At 37.8% G+C, this 18,612-nt stretch overlaps 1 protein-coding gene across 1 annotated transcript in view; it reads right to left on the reverse strand.

Moving 5' to 3' along the window:
* Positions 1-18,612, reverse strand: part of SYNE1 (spectrin repeat containing nuclear envelope protein 1) — a 455,818-nt gene that overhangs the window by 307,113 nt on the left and 130,093 nt on the right. The window contains exons 13-17 of the mRNA XM_029943998.1: positions 17,265-17,429; positions 8,368-8,480; positions 7,649-7,817; positions 2,215-2,311; positions 1,265-1,467 (exon numbers count right to left, since the gene is read on the reverse strand). Of these exons, the coding sequence (XP_029799858.1) occupies positions 1,265-1,467; positions 2,215-2,311; positions 7,649-7,817; positions 8,368-8,480; positions 17,265-17,429 (747 nt within the window). The remainder of the gene's footprint in view (positions 1-1,264; positions 1,468-2,214; positions 2,312-7,648; positions 7,818-8,367; positions 8,481-17,264; positions 17,430-18,612) is intronic.

The raw sequence follows: 18,612 nt of genomic DNA on the forward strand, positions 1-18,612 counted from the left end.
AGACTAACATATGGTTTTCTCTGTAAATTATAAGCAAACTTTTGATCTATTTTGATTTAAAATCGGAATGTCGAATAGGAAGGTAATTAACAATCATGGATATAAACCATTGAAAACAGTATTTTGATTAACTATCTGGGCCAGGAACACTTCATACAAGAACATCCTATTTTTATGCGTTTAAGGTTATTCACTTGGCAATGAAGCAGTTTTCTGCGGATTTCAAGTTAATACATGTGTGCTTGTACATACTTAGACACGTACACCGCAGTATGAGCCAAGCATACCAAAGAGAATTCAAAATCTATTTTATAAGCCATGTGTGGGAGGACTTCCCACATAAATAGATGAGAACACTTCTGTTTCTGGTGGTTACAGTCCCTTGGATGAAATGATCACATATGCCATCTACTAGGTCATGGCCAGTCTAATCAGAAAAGCCAAAACCTGTATGGGTATACAGTGCCTGTCATCCTTATCTATGCAAAAATTTTTAGTCTATGTGAAATACAGAGTGATAAACATTTAAAAACTATGCATCTACTCGTATAACACAAGCATAGAAGACCTCATCTTGGCCAGCAAGCACTAATGCTAATGTATTTACTATCTTTTTTTAATGGGAGCCTGGCATTTTAATATCTTTTATGTATAAATTGACTTTTCATGGGAAAACTCCAGATTCCCATTAAGTACGTAATCCATTTTATGTGGTATTTTAATGTAAGTGACATTAAAGTAAAACAGTAACTCTTGAACACAGATACATACCTAGAATTAGATGAAAAAAAAATCATTCTTGCCCAGAATAAGACCTTTGACTGAGGGTTAAGAAAAATCCAAAAAAGAATATCCAAAGAGACAAAAATCTGATAGTCTAGGTGTTCAACTGGTATGTGTCACTATGCAGAGTCAGTATCATGTTATCCTCTCTTAAATTAGGAACCTTCAAGTCTAGATTTTATAGTGAGTATGGCGACCTCTGTGGTCCATTGGGTCCAGGTGTCGCCTCCCCGCTTCTTCCTCTTCTGAATGCCAAAGCAAAACCCTGAACTGATGAGATAGGGAACTGTTTTAATATAACTTCTACAAAGCAATGTATTTCTTGGCCTAAAATAATTAACCTGAAAGCACAATTTTTCAGGCAACTCAAGATTCTTGAGTCAGATTTGCAACGCTATAACACTCTCTAGAGACCTATGCTGTGAGAGACTCATTTCTACGTTCGTGTGCACTCATTTCCTTCCATGAGAAGCCATCTTACCTTTTTGGCATGTTCTGATTGATTTAGCATTTTCTCAGCGTCCTCCAGCCAGGCCTGAAGACTAGCCACAGTACCCCCATACCGATCCCAGTTAGCAATGACTTCCTCCAGCATGCTCCGCACACTCCTGACCTCTACTGAGAGGTTCCGCCACTGGGCAGTGGTTTCATTCATGAATTTCATCACATTCTCGGCTTCTTCCACTAAAACAGATAAACCAGATTACAATCCGTAATTACTGTTTGTTCTAAATCCACCACATCTTTTGTCTATGGTCTATATACTGGTTTGCATGTGTAACTCTTCTTTAGATTATGAAGTTAACAGATGAAATGTTAGAATTTTATTCAACTGATGCTGAGGATATGTGATACCATATTCACAGCTATTGAGAAAGATTAAAGAGGATGTCATATTTAAAATTCTTGATATGGGATGCAATAAATGACATATGTATTTATTTGTTCACATTTTATATGCACTCAAATAGATGGTCACATACATAGTATCGATCACAAATGCTACAGTTCATTTTTGGAAAGCATGACAGATATATTTACAAAATGAAGTTAATATATGTTAGTTACAACATGTGTGTGTGCAGTAACTTTTCATTTACTTGATAATGATACTCAAGTTACTCTTTTATTCACTGCATCCTCAGAACTGAAAATAGGTTAGAAAATCACGTTAGACAATGAATGCTTATTTTGCCCCCTTTCAAAAGACCACACACACACACACACACACACACACCACAATTACACAGGTTAGACAGACATTGCATAAACTCAAGGGGACTGAATCCAATATGTGCTCTCCAGGCCAATAGCATGGTCACAAAAAGATTTTTCAAGAAAAAACAAAACATGATCTGATCACACAGAAACCTGTAGGATCTAAATTCCACTGTGTTCAACATTGCAACAAATTCTGTCAGTGTTTTTTACCTGAACCATCAGCTTTGATGTACATCTCAGCCGTCTGTTTCAATATTTGGTATGTCACTTCATATTGTTCAAAGAACTTACTATTTTCTATAAAAGACTAGAAAGGGGGAGTGGTTAGAAAATGGCAAATTCTAGGCATATGTAGAAAATACCAGTCAGTTTCTTCATGGATATTTTGCCCAAATTTACCAACCTCATTTTTGATAACAATATCAAATTAATTACACTGCCATGAAGTGACCTGATTATTTTGAGAATATAAATTGATTCCATACTTTTATTCTAATTCAGCATTATTGAGAAAATACTCTATTTCTTCTCCACCCAAAGGATTGTTTTTAGAATAGACTGAAGTTTCTCCAGACAACCTGGGGCTAACATTTAGAAAGCACTAAATTTGGAAGAACATTTTCGTATCCAACTGTGTCTTAGCTGTGGGATTGTGTTGCTCTTTGAACATTAATTCTGGTGAATGATGGCTCTGAGGAACTTAGATTATAAATAAATGGCACAGTGCACTTTTCTTAAAACAAAAAGTACAAAAATGTCTACTCATAGAAAAATTTTAAATAATCACATGTCCCATCTATGATTATAAAAATTACTGGGGTCCCTGGGTGGCTCAGTTGGTTCAACATCTCACTTCAGCTTAGGGGTGGGTCAGCGGTTGAGCATTCAACTTTGGCTCAGATCATGATCTCAGGGCTCATGAGTTCGAGGCCCGTTTCAGGCTCTGTGCTGACAGCTCAGAGCCTGGAGCCTGCTTCTGATTCTGTGTCTCACTCTCTCTCTGCCCCTCTCATGCTCGTGCTTTGTCTCTCTTTGTCTCTCTCTATCTCTCTCTCTCAAAAATAAACATTAATTTTTTTTAATTACAGATAAGATGTATATATAACTATATGTAATTTACATATGTAATAGAGTCACCATCAACAAACTAACACTGTAAAGTTTGGAACACATAAGAAATCCTGAGTAATTTTATTGTTAATTCCAGTAAATATGAAATAACTCCTGTTTCAAAGATTAATCCTGCTATTATAAAGCCAAAAAATAATGCAATTATAGTTAACAACATATTATCAATGGCTCTTTAATTTCATTTAATAGCATAATTAGTTCCTCTGATTTGAACCTCCTAAAATACTTGATTAGTGTATTATAAAATGCAAAATTAGCCTTTAAAAACCAGTTTTAGTCCTGTGTAATATGCTGATGAATACTTAATATGGAGATGCACAATGTTTGACTGCAGATTTAAAACTTCATACAAAATTTCACAGACATCCCTCAATTTCCCTGATAAATATGTATCATATTGCAAGATAATACTTAAAAGCATTACATATATAACACATTTCATAGCATTCTATGCTTATAAAATGTTTTACTTATACATTAATTGTTCTTCATGAATACAGTAAATAGAGAAAGCTGAGTTACTTGGAATGAAGGATTCCATGATGAATACTTATTTCAATAATTAATAGGCTATTATTATTTTTGTTTGAGAATGAAGTAAAACAATAGTTGTCTGGTTAATTAATTATTTAGCCTTTTGTTCTACTCCATTAACCGCCCCTGTTCCCCAACTAGGGGGAAAGTAATTTACTGTAATTTAAAGTTAGAATAATTTAACCAAATGGGCATATCATAATTTGATCAAAAAAAGAAAGTTACACCTAATTTGCAAGGCACTGGAGACAACTGAAGAGATAAATATATTTGGCAATATTTAAAAAATGGTCTCCATTTATTTTTGGCTCAAAGTTCAAGAAGCTAATTGAAAAACAATTGCTCTCAGTGTCAGAGGAATGGGAAATAGTGCCTGTCTGGACAGAAAGACTTAATTAAATATACCTTTGCTAGCGTTGTTTACAAATTAATTAAGAATGAACAAGAGAGCAAAGTTTATTTCTAGTTTCATTTTTGGTCCAAGGGGGAAAGCAGGATATTTTAAGAATATTATAAATGTTGTTGGGATTCATTAAAGTATTTTTAAGCTTTCTTATTAGGAAGACTAGATAATTAATTTTTTAGGAAGATATTTTATGTGTTATTTTACCTTTTAATTGTTTCATTTATTTTGGCACTTTTTTTCTGAATACAGAGCAAATCCATTTAGTAGCATGAATTATTTTATCTATTAATATCATTTTGGCAAAAGGACTGCTAAATCGCCTTTTCACCATGAGCTATCTAGACAATCTTTCAGAAGGGTGTAAACACAAATGTATACTTAAAATAATGATAGGATTAATTTTTTTCACAAAATAAGGCTTACTTTTTGGATATCAAGTTCAACAAATAAACCATGTTATAGTTGATGGCACTTCAAGAAAATTAAGATACCTCTCTACTCCACTAAATTCAAAGTATCAATGCAAGATACTAACCTACTTTCACAAAATAAATATAGAGATAGTAAGTAAATTTCACTTATTGATTTTACTTGAATGGAACTAAACCGGGTAATTTAAGATTTTAAAAATCATCCTTGAGAAGAGGTTTTAGCAGAATGGCCTACTTGAATTAATAAAATCAAATAATAAAAAAATGCCCACATTAATTATGTTGCATTCATACAGGCCACAATTCTAAGAGCTCTTCTTTTATGAAAAAGAATGAATGATCCCTTTCTTCCCTAGTAAAACTGAAGCATGTGTTAACAAACATGGCCATGTCAAGAACAATTCTGACAGCAAAACCCAAAACAACTATCTCCTGATTTATATTACAGTAGGTAATCTCTTATGAATAGTATGTGGCCTAGATTTAATTAACAAGCATTTGTGCAATATTTTCCAAGAATTTCTTTAGCATACAACAGCTGTAAACCTGAGCACCTAGTAGAAGAGGTAAGTAGGAAGCACATTTTTTGATTCTCTAACCCTTTAAAGAAGGATACATTTTTGAATATGAATAAGATTGAATTGAGAATTCAAACTAAGAAAGGGGTAATTATGGAACCTTTACATCCTGCACATTACTTTGGTTATTAGGTGATGTAGCAGCATATGGCTCATTACAATACATTTTTTTAGAAACCAAGAAAAGGACTGGATTGAAGAAGTTGATTTTATTATTATATTTGAAAGTCTTCACTCTTTGAAATGGTCTGTTCTAAAGAAAATTATTTTCCCACAGATTCCAAAGGGATAAGAGAAGCTGTAGGTGGTGTGAGATAAAAGGGAAACATATGTCCACCTTTGTTTCTTACAAAAGCCCCTATTATTCTATTATTATTATTAAAAATTAGGGAAGGACTAAGTCTCCTGGAAATTAAGTTATTTATAAGGTCACATGGGTAGTAAGCAGCTGAATCTCGATCTAACGCATTTCCAGGTAACTGGTGGCCAGACTGTAGCAATCCCCGCCACCTTGCCACCCCCAGCCCCAATACTCTGCTGCCTAGAACATAAATAATAACTATCACTATCAGGCTACAGTATATTAGCATGAAATATTGTTGGATATGAACTAACATTAAATGGAACTAATATTTACGTGGGCTCTATTATTTAGTTCACTAAGTTACAGGATATCATTTTAATTATTTGGTCTTTTAAATTAAAACAAAAAACCTTTCACAGCAAATTTTGTTAGATCAGTAGAGTTCGGTACCTAAGCAGAGCTTTTGGTTCAGGAAGATGTGATTTCAAATCCTGACTCTACTTCTTAACAACTGAGCCACCTGAAACATGTGGTTGAGCACTGACACCATGTGAAACCATGAAAAAACGCCCAGCACGCGGCGTGGTCAGCGGAATAGCAGAGGACACACGGAAGTCAGTGGGCTTGTGGGATAACCCAGTTATTAAAACTATTAGACAAGAAAAATGTCTAAGACCCTTTGTAGAAAAGAAGGGTTAGCCATAAATAGGTATTTTTCACCATGGAATAAGAATATTAAGAAATATTCACAAAAATGGGTCACACTTGTAGCATAATTAGCAAGTTTGTCAATTATTTTAAGTTAGGAAGCAGTTTAAAACTAGCAGCTTAGTGAACTTCTCTTCATAGAGAAAGCAGAAGTATTTTTCTTTAAATTAATATTTATTAATGTTTTAACATTATAACAACTCCCTACTTACATATCTTTTATCTGAAAAGTTCAAAGAGAATTACTAACACCATTGTATTAGAACATGAACCTGCTGGAACAGTCCCATTAGGCATTTCATTCTGATTGGTTGTCCCTAAATAGCGAGAACAAAGACAGATCCGCATAATTACCTACTGAGCTGAGTGTATCATTTGACATGACTAAATTCAAAAATATAAATGCACGCCTGTATTTAATACTTAAAAGACTAACGTAACTGCCTGAAAGTAAAAAATAAGATTTTTCGTGACTTCCCATACTAATTAAACATGAATAAGAGAGACATCCCATAACAGATTTCACATTTTTTGACAAATGCTTCCAAGACAACTGTAGTAAACCTAAAGAAAGATTTTACTGTAAACCTGTTTATTTTCCAAATGCATCTTGTTCATTCATCACTTTAAAAATGTAATTAAAATAGATTCTGGTTCTAGAATGCTTCAGCAAAGATATGGTTTCAATAAGCATTCAATCATACTAGTGACAAAGCCACTCTGATGAGTCAGGTTAGAAATGTGCTTGCATTTTAAACTTATTAACTTATCATTTAGAATTTGTGATTAAACACAAATGGAGCGGTACAGGACTGAGATGCTCATGAATATGAACTTTGAGAGCAAGTTTGTATTACTAATAAATTTTGGGGGGGTATGTTTAACTAACAGAAATAAACTACCTTTCATAAATAACTCTCTAATTACATGCGAATGAGAAATGACAGTTCTAGAACAACCTAATTTTTTCATTAATGCAAGGCTACTATTACATGTGAGTATACAATTATTTATACTGACAGTGCAAAATATAAGATAGTCTTTAAAAATTACATTAGTACAGAGATTCACAGACAGAATTTTACTTTGCCTGGACACACAGAGAAGCAATGAAACCCAGAGACATGCTGGACCTAATCTAAAATCAGACAGTCCCCTTCTGAATAACAGAGAATTGTTCTGAACTACTCATGATTCTTTTTTAAAGCCGTGAGGATAATCTTTAAGTATTTTAATTCAGTTTCAATAGTGGGTTCACCATCAAAGTCATGGGTGTGCAATGCAAAAACTTTTTTATTTTTAAGCAATAAAGCCAGTCACAACGGTTCAGTCTGATTCATGCAGCTAAATCTCTCTGTATTTCCAAAGAATGTAAGTGTATATTTCAGGTTACTGTGAAACGCTTGCTAACTTCTATCAAACCCATTTAACATACTGATACCTTCATGTTTACATTCAAGATAAAAATCACAGCATCAAACAAACTGTTAGATATTAACTGCTAAATCCACGTGTCCTCTAATTTCTTTGTCAAAGCCCCAGGGAGACTTACGATGTAGTTTTGCAGAAGGAGCTCCACGGACTCTCTCCTCCCATACTTGATGATCCAAGATTTCAGCTTTGACTCTGCAAGAACGAGCAGTGAGAGCAGACGGTACTTTAATTCTAGAAATTCCATTTTCATTAAGTGTAGCTCTGATGTGGAGGAAACAAAATGAAACCTAGAAATAAAACACCGAGAATTTACAGAATGTAAGTAACTAATAGTAACAGAGCCGTGCCTATTTAACCTGTTACACGTCAGTGCTAAATATAATACAAGCAAAAGGCCTTCTAAACTCCGGCTGATCAATCATTATCAGGAGCTCTGAATCCTTTTCTAGCTCTGGATTTAAAGGCAGATCGTGATTGATTGAAGTATTTAATTTAGTTCTTTCCCCTGCCAAGACAACTCTCATCTGTTTCTTTTATAAGCTGTTTTTGCAATATTACATAATGTTCCTCACAGTGCTGAACAAAAATACAGTCTCTGAAGAAACCATTTCTGTGATTTCCAGACTGTGGGTATATTCAGGTTTACTCTTGGCAATTAATAATGTATTAGGATGCTGGCATTCTTAGGATATGTTATGGGAGCTCAATTTTTATGTACTAAATGTAAGCATCTCTGTAACAAAAAAATGTCAATTCATTGAAAAGAAAAGAAATGGAAGAAACATCCACTGAGCATTTGAAAAAAGCTACTTCATTTAAAACCAGGCATTCTCTTACCTCTCGGCCATGTCCTCTAATTGATCCGGGGGTACCGGGATCCCGTTAACAGACCTGGTCCGGTAGATTTCATGGAATGCTCTTTTGTGGGCATCTGTGTTTTGAAGCAGATCCTAAGACACAATTTAAAAAAAAAATAAAAAAAAATGAGAAAACGTGTTCACAGGAGGCTAAGAGGCATCATTTTCAGCTTGTACCGATGAGTCAATGGACTCAACAATTTGATCGTGGTGCTCCATCTAGATACAGCTTGGGGACTTTCATAGGCATTTTACCTGGTGCAGGAGCCCTGGTGCCTATCCACAAGGCCTGTGCTAGAGCTGAATCTAATAATAATAGCATCCTTTAAACACACACGACAGTTGCAGAGCAATGCATTCAGACATTTTAAAGGCACATGGTGCAAAGTAAATATAGTGACTGCTATAAACAATGACTTGTTAGGATTATTCTCCTTCCTTGAGTTTGAATAAATTGCTTTTTAGAAGCTTATAATGAAGCACGACTAGTTTAACCCTTGGTTCTTAGAAGCTTAAAACTAAGCACAACTAGTTTAACCCTTTAATGGTTACATATAATATATATACACACAAATATATATCACTCTATTGTTATTTTGCTCTGAATGCATGCATACTATTACAAAGTGATATTTGCTTGCCATCTAAAGTAAGTCAATTATATCACAATATTATGAGAACATTGGGCACTCTGCAGGAGCTTATCACAGGGGACAGACGACTATCTTAGAGAATTAAAGCCCTTGAGTACTTTAGTCACTCTTTGCCTCCTTTAGAACCTCTCGGCACATTTCTATGGCTTGTGATGTTGGCTGAGACTTCCTCAGGCGAATGCAGGGCAAATATAGACCCATCGCCATGCCCAGCTCTGATTTATTCTATGTGACTATATCTAAATGTACACATAGAGGTCTCTGACTATATTGGAGTATGCAAATGTCCAGTTGCCTTCTAAGAAGTCTTTCTTACTATATATAGTCAGTATCTACTTAACTGAAAATATCATGGCAAGGTGTCAAAACAAACGAAAACATCTTAAAACATATGATAAAGAACCTATAGCAGGTTTGATGTCACTGAAGTCTCTGAAAGGCCGTCTCACTAAACCCGGCTAGATGCTGAGCACAGTCTGTGACTTTAATTCACTGGCACGCTTACAGGAAGTAAGGCAAATCTTTTAGGTCTCCCACTCCTGTTAAAATATGACCCAGGGGCACCTGGGTGGCTCAGTCGGCTAAGCCTCCGGCTTCAGCTCAGGTCAGATCTCACGTTCGTGGGTTCTAGCCCCGCGTCAGGCTCTGTGCTGACAGCTAGCTCAGAGCCTGGAGCCTACTTCCAGTTCTGTGTCTCCTCTCTCTGCTCCTCCCCATCTCATGCTCTGTCTCTCTCTGTATCAAAAATAAATAAAACATTAAAAAAAAAATATGACCCAAAACTGGGGCGCCTGGGTAGCTCAGTCAGGTAAGCATCTGACTCTTGATTTTGGCTCAGATCATGATCTCGCACTCATGAGATCAAGTCCCGCAGAGGAGCCTCCACAGAGCATAAAGCTTGCTTGAGGTTCTCTTTCCTTTTTCCTCTCAAAATTAATTAATTAATTAATTTTTTGTTAAAAAAAGCATGACCCCAAACTGGATCACAGACCTGTGAATAAAAACAAATGTGGGAAACTGATTGTTCAGGGCAAATATCTAAAGCACTGCGGTGGAAGTGGAGTCTTGGAACTTGGATGCGATGGGAACAATGAACCTCAGAACCTCAATGAGCCAGAACTCTCAAATACTAACAAAAGGAAACTGGTATGAGTGTAACAATATCAGACAAAGTAGATTTGAGAATAAAAATCATTATATCATTAATTGCTTAAGGATGAAACTTTCAACTTACTGTTGGCTATATTAATTCTGATCCTGAACATGTCTAGTCAGCTTCAAAATCCATGGAGTAAAACCGGATGGACCTATAGGGAGAAACTGGCAAATCTATGTGGTTGTGGGCAATCAGTGCACCTCTCTCTCGGTGACTGAGATGGAACAAAGGAAGAGCTAGGATTGTTGGGGGGCAGGGGGCCAGGGAGGGGGGAGCCAAGGAAAAGGGCTGCAAATCTGTGGACCTCACAAGTCTTTGTAACAATTTTGGAAAACTTATTTTAAGTAGGTAGAAGCTAGTGGGCAGTTTCGAGAGGGGATGAAATGAATAAAATTGCATTTTAAAGCAATGCTGTGTCCATGTTACTGAAAATGCCCTATGCTTGATACACTGCCTCCCTTTGCTTCCAAGACAATACACCCTCCCTCCCACCTCACTCTTTGCTCTTTCTTATACTCCTCTGCTGGCTCATCTTCCACTCTTTAATCGCTTGATACTGGATTCCCTTAGGTCTTAGTTTTTGACATTCTTTTCTCTGTTTATACTTCCTTATTTAAGTTCTTTAGTCTCAAAGCCTTCAAGATCCTTCTATATACCAATGATTCTGAATAGTTATCTCCAGCCTATACCTATGTCTTGAGCTCCTGTCTCTTATCTCTCACTGCCTATTCTACATGTCCACCTGGACGTGAAAAAAATCTCATACTTACTGTGCCCCAAACTAAACTTTTGATCCTTTTCCCCACTTTTGCTTCACTGTCTCTCCATCTCAACTGATGGAAACTCCATTGTCCAACTGCTCAGTTGAAAAATCCTAGTGTCAAATATGAGTCCTTTTTTCACAATCAATATCTAATGCTTAAAATTGCTCTGCCTTAAAAATATTCAGAATCTGGGATGCCTGGGTGGTTTAGTCGGTTAAGTCCCCAACTCTGGCTCAGTTCATCATCTCACAGTTGCTGAGTTCGAGCCCTCCTGAGGGCGCTCTGCTGTCAGCACAGAGCCCGCTTTGGATCCTCTGTCCACCTCTCTCTCTCTCTGCCCCTCCCATGCTCACCCTGTCTCTCTCTCAGAAATAAATAAACATTAAAACATACTCAGAACCTGACCATTTCTCATCACCTCTGTCACTACCATCCTGATTCAAGCCACTCTACCTGGATTACAGACACTGGTTCCCTGACTTCTACTCTCTATTACTAGCCTTGGCTTTTCTCACACAATAGGACAGAGTGATGCCATCATTCGTCTGGTAAGAAAGTTGATGAGGGGCACCCGGGTGGCTCAGTCAGTTAAGCGTCTGACTTCAGTTTAGGTCATGATCTCATGGTTCATGGGTCTGAGCCCCATGTCAGGCTCTGCACTGACAGCTCAGAGCTTGGAGCCTGCTTCGCATTCTTCATCTCCCTCTCTCTCTCTCTCTCTCTCTCTCTGCCCCTTCACTGCTTACACTCTGTCTCTTTCTCTCTCAAAAATAAATACACATTAAAAAAAATTTAAAGAAAAACAAAAGTTGATGAAAAAAAATGGTTATAGTACGTACGACAGAGAAAATCAACAGTGTCAAAAGCACAATTAAGGAAAGAAGGAAGGGGCAAAGAAACAATATTTGGGGGAAAAAATAGAAGCTTATCTACAGGCACAGAAGAGATTATCAAAAATTTTTTTCAAATAGTTTGAACAATTTTATGCCAATAATTCTGAAAATTTAGTCAAATGGACAATTTCCCAACATGTATAAATTTGTATTATTGACCTAATTAAAATTCTGAAAGCCTGAATATTTCTAATCATTTTCAGGGGCTGGAAATACAACTGTGAAAAAAACAAACAATAGCGCTTGCCCTTATGGAGTTCACATTACAGTATAGAAAATCAAGCACTATCTGAGATATAGAATTAAAATAGAAGTTGAGATGCAGATAAATACTATAGAGCAAAATCAAACAGAGAAGAGGGAAAAGGGAGTTGTAATTTCAAAGGGGGGCCAAGAAAGTGCTGACTAACAGGTGGCATTTCAGTAAAGGCACACAGGAGACAAGGAAGAACACACTGAGAGACTCATCAGTGGGAAGATGCTTCAGGCCGAGGACACAGAACATAAAGGACATGGCAAGGGCAAAGGGGTTGGGGTGGGAATGTGCTTGCCTGTTTGATACCATGTCTTCAGTGAGGCCTCGTTGACAACCCTGGTTAAAACTGCAGCACCCCCTAACTTTCTCTGTCCTTTTCCTCTCTAACCGAAGATAAAATTTATTTATTGCTTATTTATGTTTATTATTTCTTATATGCCTCCCCCCGTTAGAAGGCAAGTCACATGAGTGTAGGAATTTTTGTCTGATTTTTCTTCTGGGTGTGCCTAGAACACCACTTTGCACACAGAGAGTGCACAATAAATATTTGTAGAAAGAGCGGGAAAGATTAGAAAGGCATAGCAAGAGGAACAGAAAGAAAATGAGGAAACCAAATGAAGAAAGTGCTTCAAGGATTCAGAAATAACTATGTAAAATGCTTTGAAGAGGCGAGGTAGGATGAGGTCTGAGAACTGATCATTAAGTGAGGAATACCGAAAACTCTCATGAACCTGACATGAATAGCATGGCAAGAGAAAGCTTGATCAGAATGGGTTCTAGAAAAAATTGGAGAAGAGAATTCTGAAACCAAAATGAGCATAGATAACTCTTTCAAAGACCTTCATTGAAAAAAGAAGGAGGAAAAACGGACAGGAGCTGGGGAAGAGTAGGAGGAAGAAGGACAAGCTTTTATTTTTTAAAGTTTATTTTTTAAAGCATCTTTAAGAGGAGAGGATTAACAACATATACTTTGTGTCAGTGGGAAGAAGCCAGCAGAGGGGGAGAAAAAATTTAAAAGGCAAGACCTACAGGGATCGCTTACTGGAACAAAGCAGGGAGGATGGGATGTCATACACTACACGTGTGCAGGGGCCGGTCTTAGATCAGAGCACAGATGGCTCATCCCTAGTAACAGAAGTGAAGACTGAGTATTCAGGCACAGATGCTCGGAGGTGGGTTGATGTGGTCGTGGGAGCTTGCGGAAATTCTTTTTTGATTGCTTCTATTTTCTCAGAGAAAAAGGAAGCAGTGTCACCCGCTGAGAGTAAGGACATGGGAGGAGGTGTGGAAGACTTAGACAAGGTATGGGGTAACTGTCCCTGAAATAAAGAGGCAATGGAGCTGGGAAATGCCTTTGGAGTGCCAGGCAGAAGTAGGGACCCACTGGGGTTAGTCACTGTGCCCGGGGGTGTGTTTTTCTGCAGCCACGCTCAGCTGCATGTGCGTGGGCAGGGACTAGGCAGAGAGTTGGCTTTAATCAGGGCTGTGTTCTAACCAGGACAACAGGACAAAGGAGACCTGGTCAAGACAATCAGTGGATATACAAAGGGGTTCCCTTGGCTGATTCAGCACTGAATTTAAATAGCGTGTGAAAAGAAGGGATGGTATGAAGAGGGTGAGACTCAGTAAAATCAGTGGATTATAGAACATGGAGTCCACGTGCTTTAGAGCTGGGGCAAGTTTGATTGGACAGTGAGATAGAGGCTTAAAGAGGAGGTCGTGAAGGAGTTTCATTTACTGGTGATGACACGTTCTAGACTATGGCTATGCCCTAAAGTGCCAAAATAGAGGGTAGGCTGGGATCACTGAAAGACGAGAGATGAAGAAACTAAGAGCCTAGGGTTTTGGCAGAGTCATTTATGGGTTCTACTGAAGTTATTAAGAATTATGACATGCATTGTCATGTAGGAGATTAAATCTTCAAAAAAGGAGGGGAAGTGACCTACATAGGGTTGATAACCGCAATAGGAATGGGTAGTAGGTGATAGAGTTTGATGGCTATTTTCATGATTCCTTAAGACTAAATGCCTTACTTTGCCAAGGCACTACTACTAAAAAATAACTAGTAAGTTTAATTACTCTACATGTATTACATGCAATAGTTCTGTGGGCAGAGTTAAGTTTAGAGTTTAAAACAATCTGGACTGCCAGTTATGTGACCTTGGGCAAAGCACTTAAACTCTGTCTGTCTAAAGTTTATTCATTTACAAAATGAAGATAATAATACTTGTCTCACATCCTGCATGTCAAATCCTTAGCAAAATAAAGTACTTAAGACAGCAACTATACTCAATTTCAGTTAACTCTGACTATTTTTGTTATCTTCCTAAATAACTAAGCATTAAGGTATCTGGAAAATAGAAAAGCTGGTACAGGTGTATCTTGCTTTTCAAAATAATATGGTCCTATATACATGTAAGTTAAGTTAAAAAAAAAAACTTCGGTAGAACCATTTATAAAATAACCTTGCAAAAATAAATTAAAAATTATCTGAATCAAGGTCTCAAAACTGACTATGTACTAAGGGACAATTGTCATGCAGTATGATTTTTTTTAAAGATGTAAACCAGGCAGAACACCAAAAGTTCTAGATCTTGATAGCCTACCTAAGTTTTTGTGGCAAAAGTCATAGTTACTTTTAGACTGGGACAGGTAGATAATATTCTCAAACATTCTTGCTTATGTATTAATGAGTTCTATATTTTTTCAATTATTCGTGAATGCTGTCTCAGCATTTTCCCTACTCCTAATATACTGGGAACTACATTTCCAAGTAAGCCCAATATGCCAGCACACAGTAGTACTGCCAATTCCATAGGCTGATTTTTCTACTGAAGAAGACTACAATTTTAATTATCTCAACAATGAGTCAAACTGCTCACATCAGCAAAGCTTATCTTATAGGCACCTCCTAGACATATTTTAAATGAATGAGAACTGATTTTATAATTAACCATGTCATTGTTTTATGACTCGACTACTTTAAGTTTCTGTGCCCAGACCTAGTAAAAGTTCTTACCTCAGTAAAAAGATCATTCTGGAGAGTTGCCTTGAACTAGTCTCAGCCCTGACTTGCCTCTGCTTGCTTCCTATGGTCTCTTCACTGTATTCCTTGACCTTCTGTTCAGTTCTTTCTGATTTTTAGTCTCAGATAAGCATCTTCTCTGACTCTTACCCCTTCATTCATTTTGGTATTTATGGCTGCTCACTACACTTTGGTAGAGATGAGTCTGACTACACAGTTGGCACAGGGTCTCTCTCTCTCTCCTCTCTCTCTCTCTCTCAAGAAATCCAGTAAAGCCATGAGGGGCCTCAGTTCATATAATCACTGAGAGAGACATGGACCGCATGTGTGCATCCAACTTAAAACTCAATCTTCAGCAGGTGCTGCTTTCTGCCTAGAGTGCGCAGCGAATTAACATGTCTGCTAAATCTTATCAACTGGTAAAAAGCACAGCACATACAGTTGGACATTTTCTCTGTGGTGAAGCACTTAAACCAGACTTAAGTATATTATGCAAACAACAAAACACATGCTGTGTCTAAAACTTCCAGATTGGAGGCACCTTCACCCCTTTCCCTTGTATGTAAAACTGGCACACAGTAGGCCTTCTGTGTATATTTGCAGAATTAACACATCTAACCCACAATCAATACAAATTCTACATTTGACATTAAACCCTAAGGTAACTCCTTTTGTATGAAATAGTCTCTTCAGTTGCACATTATAGTAACTGTTATATGGTGCATTACATGGTAGTTACGACGAATTGCTAATCTGTTAAAGTGGTCTTATTGTGTAACTGTGTCTCAGCATTTTCCCCTATTTTTAATACACTGGGAGTCTCAACATGGACATAGCTCAGGCCTTTCTGCTTCTAAAAAGACTTAGCCTGGATCAGTCCCAGAGTAGATCTTGAGACTTGATCTCTTATCCTCTATCTTCAGAGACAGGACTCTAACAGGACTGAATTTTAGATGTGTGTAGCTCCACTGACAGAGCAAATGCCAAAGTCATGCTTACCCAAGAAGCACATTCTAGGGAGTTTTCTGTGTGTTTTGTGTGGGAGGTGGGGGAGGGGGTAACGAGAAGGGGAGAGGCTAAGAGATAATCAGCAAAACGTAAAGAGTCTCTGGAGGTGTTGATTACAACTAAAGAAGGGCCAAGAATACACACAGAAGGGACCCTGCCTGATTGTGCAGGAACACAAAATCTTGTTGCGTCCATCCTGTTTGGCAGCTGGGTGTGGGTTGAGTGAGTGGAGTTGACAGGGCCAGGAGCTGAAACTGCCGGCCACCTCTGTGCCTCTGCATTTCCAACTCCAGAACTGAGGTCCCAGAGGGGCCTGAAGCCAAATCTGTCATGAATTTGCTTTATAACCTAGTCTAGAATATAGAACAGTCTATTTTCTTGAAGCAGTTTAAAAAATATTCATATTTTGGCAGAAAATATCCGTAAGCCACAAATTGCCCACATTGGGTCATCTCCCCTTGTCTGTTTTCCACATAGATTGTAATCCCTACCACGACACAGCGAATGAGGTACACAATTCAAGTGCACAAAACGCAGGGCTGAGTTACATGATCTTCATAAAATATACCATTTTAGTTAGGTCTACACTACCATAAAACCCAAAGAGGAAGTTGTTAGAATTTATACTACGCACAACTGACTGTAGTACACTGAAAAAGTCACAAATAACTAAAAAGTCATCAAGGCATAATCCTCCCACTTCCTAGAATCACCTCTCTCCCTTGACTCCTGCCCCCTCCGAGCAAAGGACATAAGTCCTGGGAACCTGGCTTTCCTTCCTTCAAGAACGGAGATAAGAACAAGGTCTAGAAGCAACATCCAATCACATTATTATATAAATGTGTGCAGTCTATGGGCTTACCTTTCAAAAAATAACATGTAGCATACAGCAATAATACAGATAACTGAAGATGGAAAAATACCACAGAGCTGTTAGAAAATTCTTCAGAAAATAAATCTACTGGAACTGCTGTTAACAAGCAATGAAGACGGAAGTTCGACATCTCTGAATCTGTACGAATGGCACTTGGGCGACCCGTGTCAGGGGACGGTCTGGATGGCCACGTCCCCAGACAACACGTGGACTGCTGGGCAGGAAGGTCCCTTCACCACAACTCTTACCTTGTGTTGCTCGCGTTTCCGTTGTATTGTGTTGGCCGTTTCCTCATGGACCTGCTGGATGGTTATTTCCTCTCTAAGGGCCACCTCTGCTCTGTATAACCAGGCGCCTATGGTGCCCAGAGGTGCAGGGAGAGATTTGTCAAGCTGTATATGCCAGTCAAAGAGCTGAAATACAAAAGTAGAAAAACAGAATATTTCTGAGATAGAGGACAATGCCTAAAATCCCTCCAAATGATTTTTTAATATATTTAAAAAATATTTTTATAGGTTTTTTATTTATTTTTGAGAGACAGAGAGAGACAGCTTGAGCAGGGGAGGGTCAGAGAGAGAGGGAGACACAGAACGCAAAGCAGGCTCCAGGCTCTAAACTGTCAGCACAGAGCCCAGTGGGGGGCTTGAACTCATGAACTGTGAGATCATGACCTGAACTGAAGCTGGACATTTAACCGACTGAGCCATCCAGGCACCCCTCCCCAAATGATTTTTAAAGCCCACATAAAACTGAATTTGATACTTTGAGAATGTGGAGGAAATTAGAGCTACAAGCAAATTTTCTGGAAACTTAAAATACATCTTAGACACAGAAGGATATTATTGGTAGCTTAAACCACTTCCTACTTATAGGAATAGCATGAAGCCCCACTGATTTTCAATTTGGCTTTTGCTGAAAGGGAAGGGACTGGGTTTGCTGACGTGCTGATGTAGTTGTTACACACCATGTTATACACATCAGTGTATCCTTTAAAATCTTCCACATGAGAACAAGTCCAGAAAAATCAGGGTCATCCAAGTATCTCTGGAGGAAAAGCAATATTTAGGATTCTTTCTATGATAGTACAATTCCCTAACCATTTCTTCATTTCTTCCACTTTATCCAATTCTTTCTGGAGGGGGAAGCATCAGAAGAGGAGCAGCAGAGAAAAGGGAACAAAGCATCCAAAGCAGGCTCTGTGCTGACAGGCTGAAAGCACAGAGCCCCATGTGGGGCTCAAACTCACAAACCATGAGATCATGACCTGAGCCAAAGTCAGATGCTCAACTGACTGAGCCAAGCAGGTGTCCTTCAACTTTATCCAATCTTAAGCACTGTTTCCTAACTTATTGGAATACCATATATGATAGGTTAAGGTGCTTGGGAACTAACCTATTCTCTGGTAGAGTTTGTGGGGAAAAGATTAGATTATAAAAGTGAAATACATAGGAGAAGTTCAAGACAAATATTCTCAATAGTGATAGAAGTTCAGAGACCAAGTTTGAAATCTTGGGCTTTAAGTTTGTAAAATATTTAACATGAAATTTACTGAGCAGTTTACCTTCAGGTTCATGAAAGACCAGATTAGAAGATTTG

This window comes from Suricata suricatta, chromosome 7, assembly GCF_006229205.1.
Source record: "Suricata suricatta isolate VVHF042 chromosome 7, meerkat_22Aug2017_6uvM2_HiC, whole genome shotgun sequence".
In the NCBI taxonomy this organism is placed as follows: domain Eukaryota; kingdom Metazoa; phylum Chordata; class Mammalia; order Carnivora; family Herpestidae; genus Suricata; species Suricata suricatta.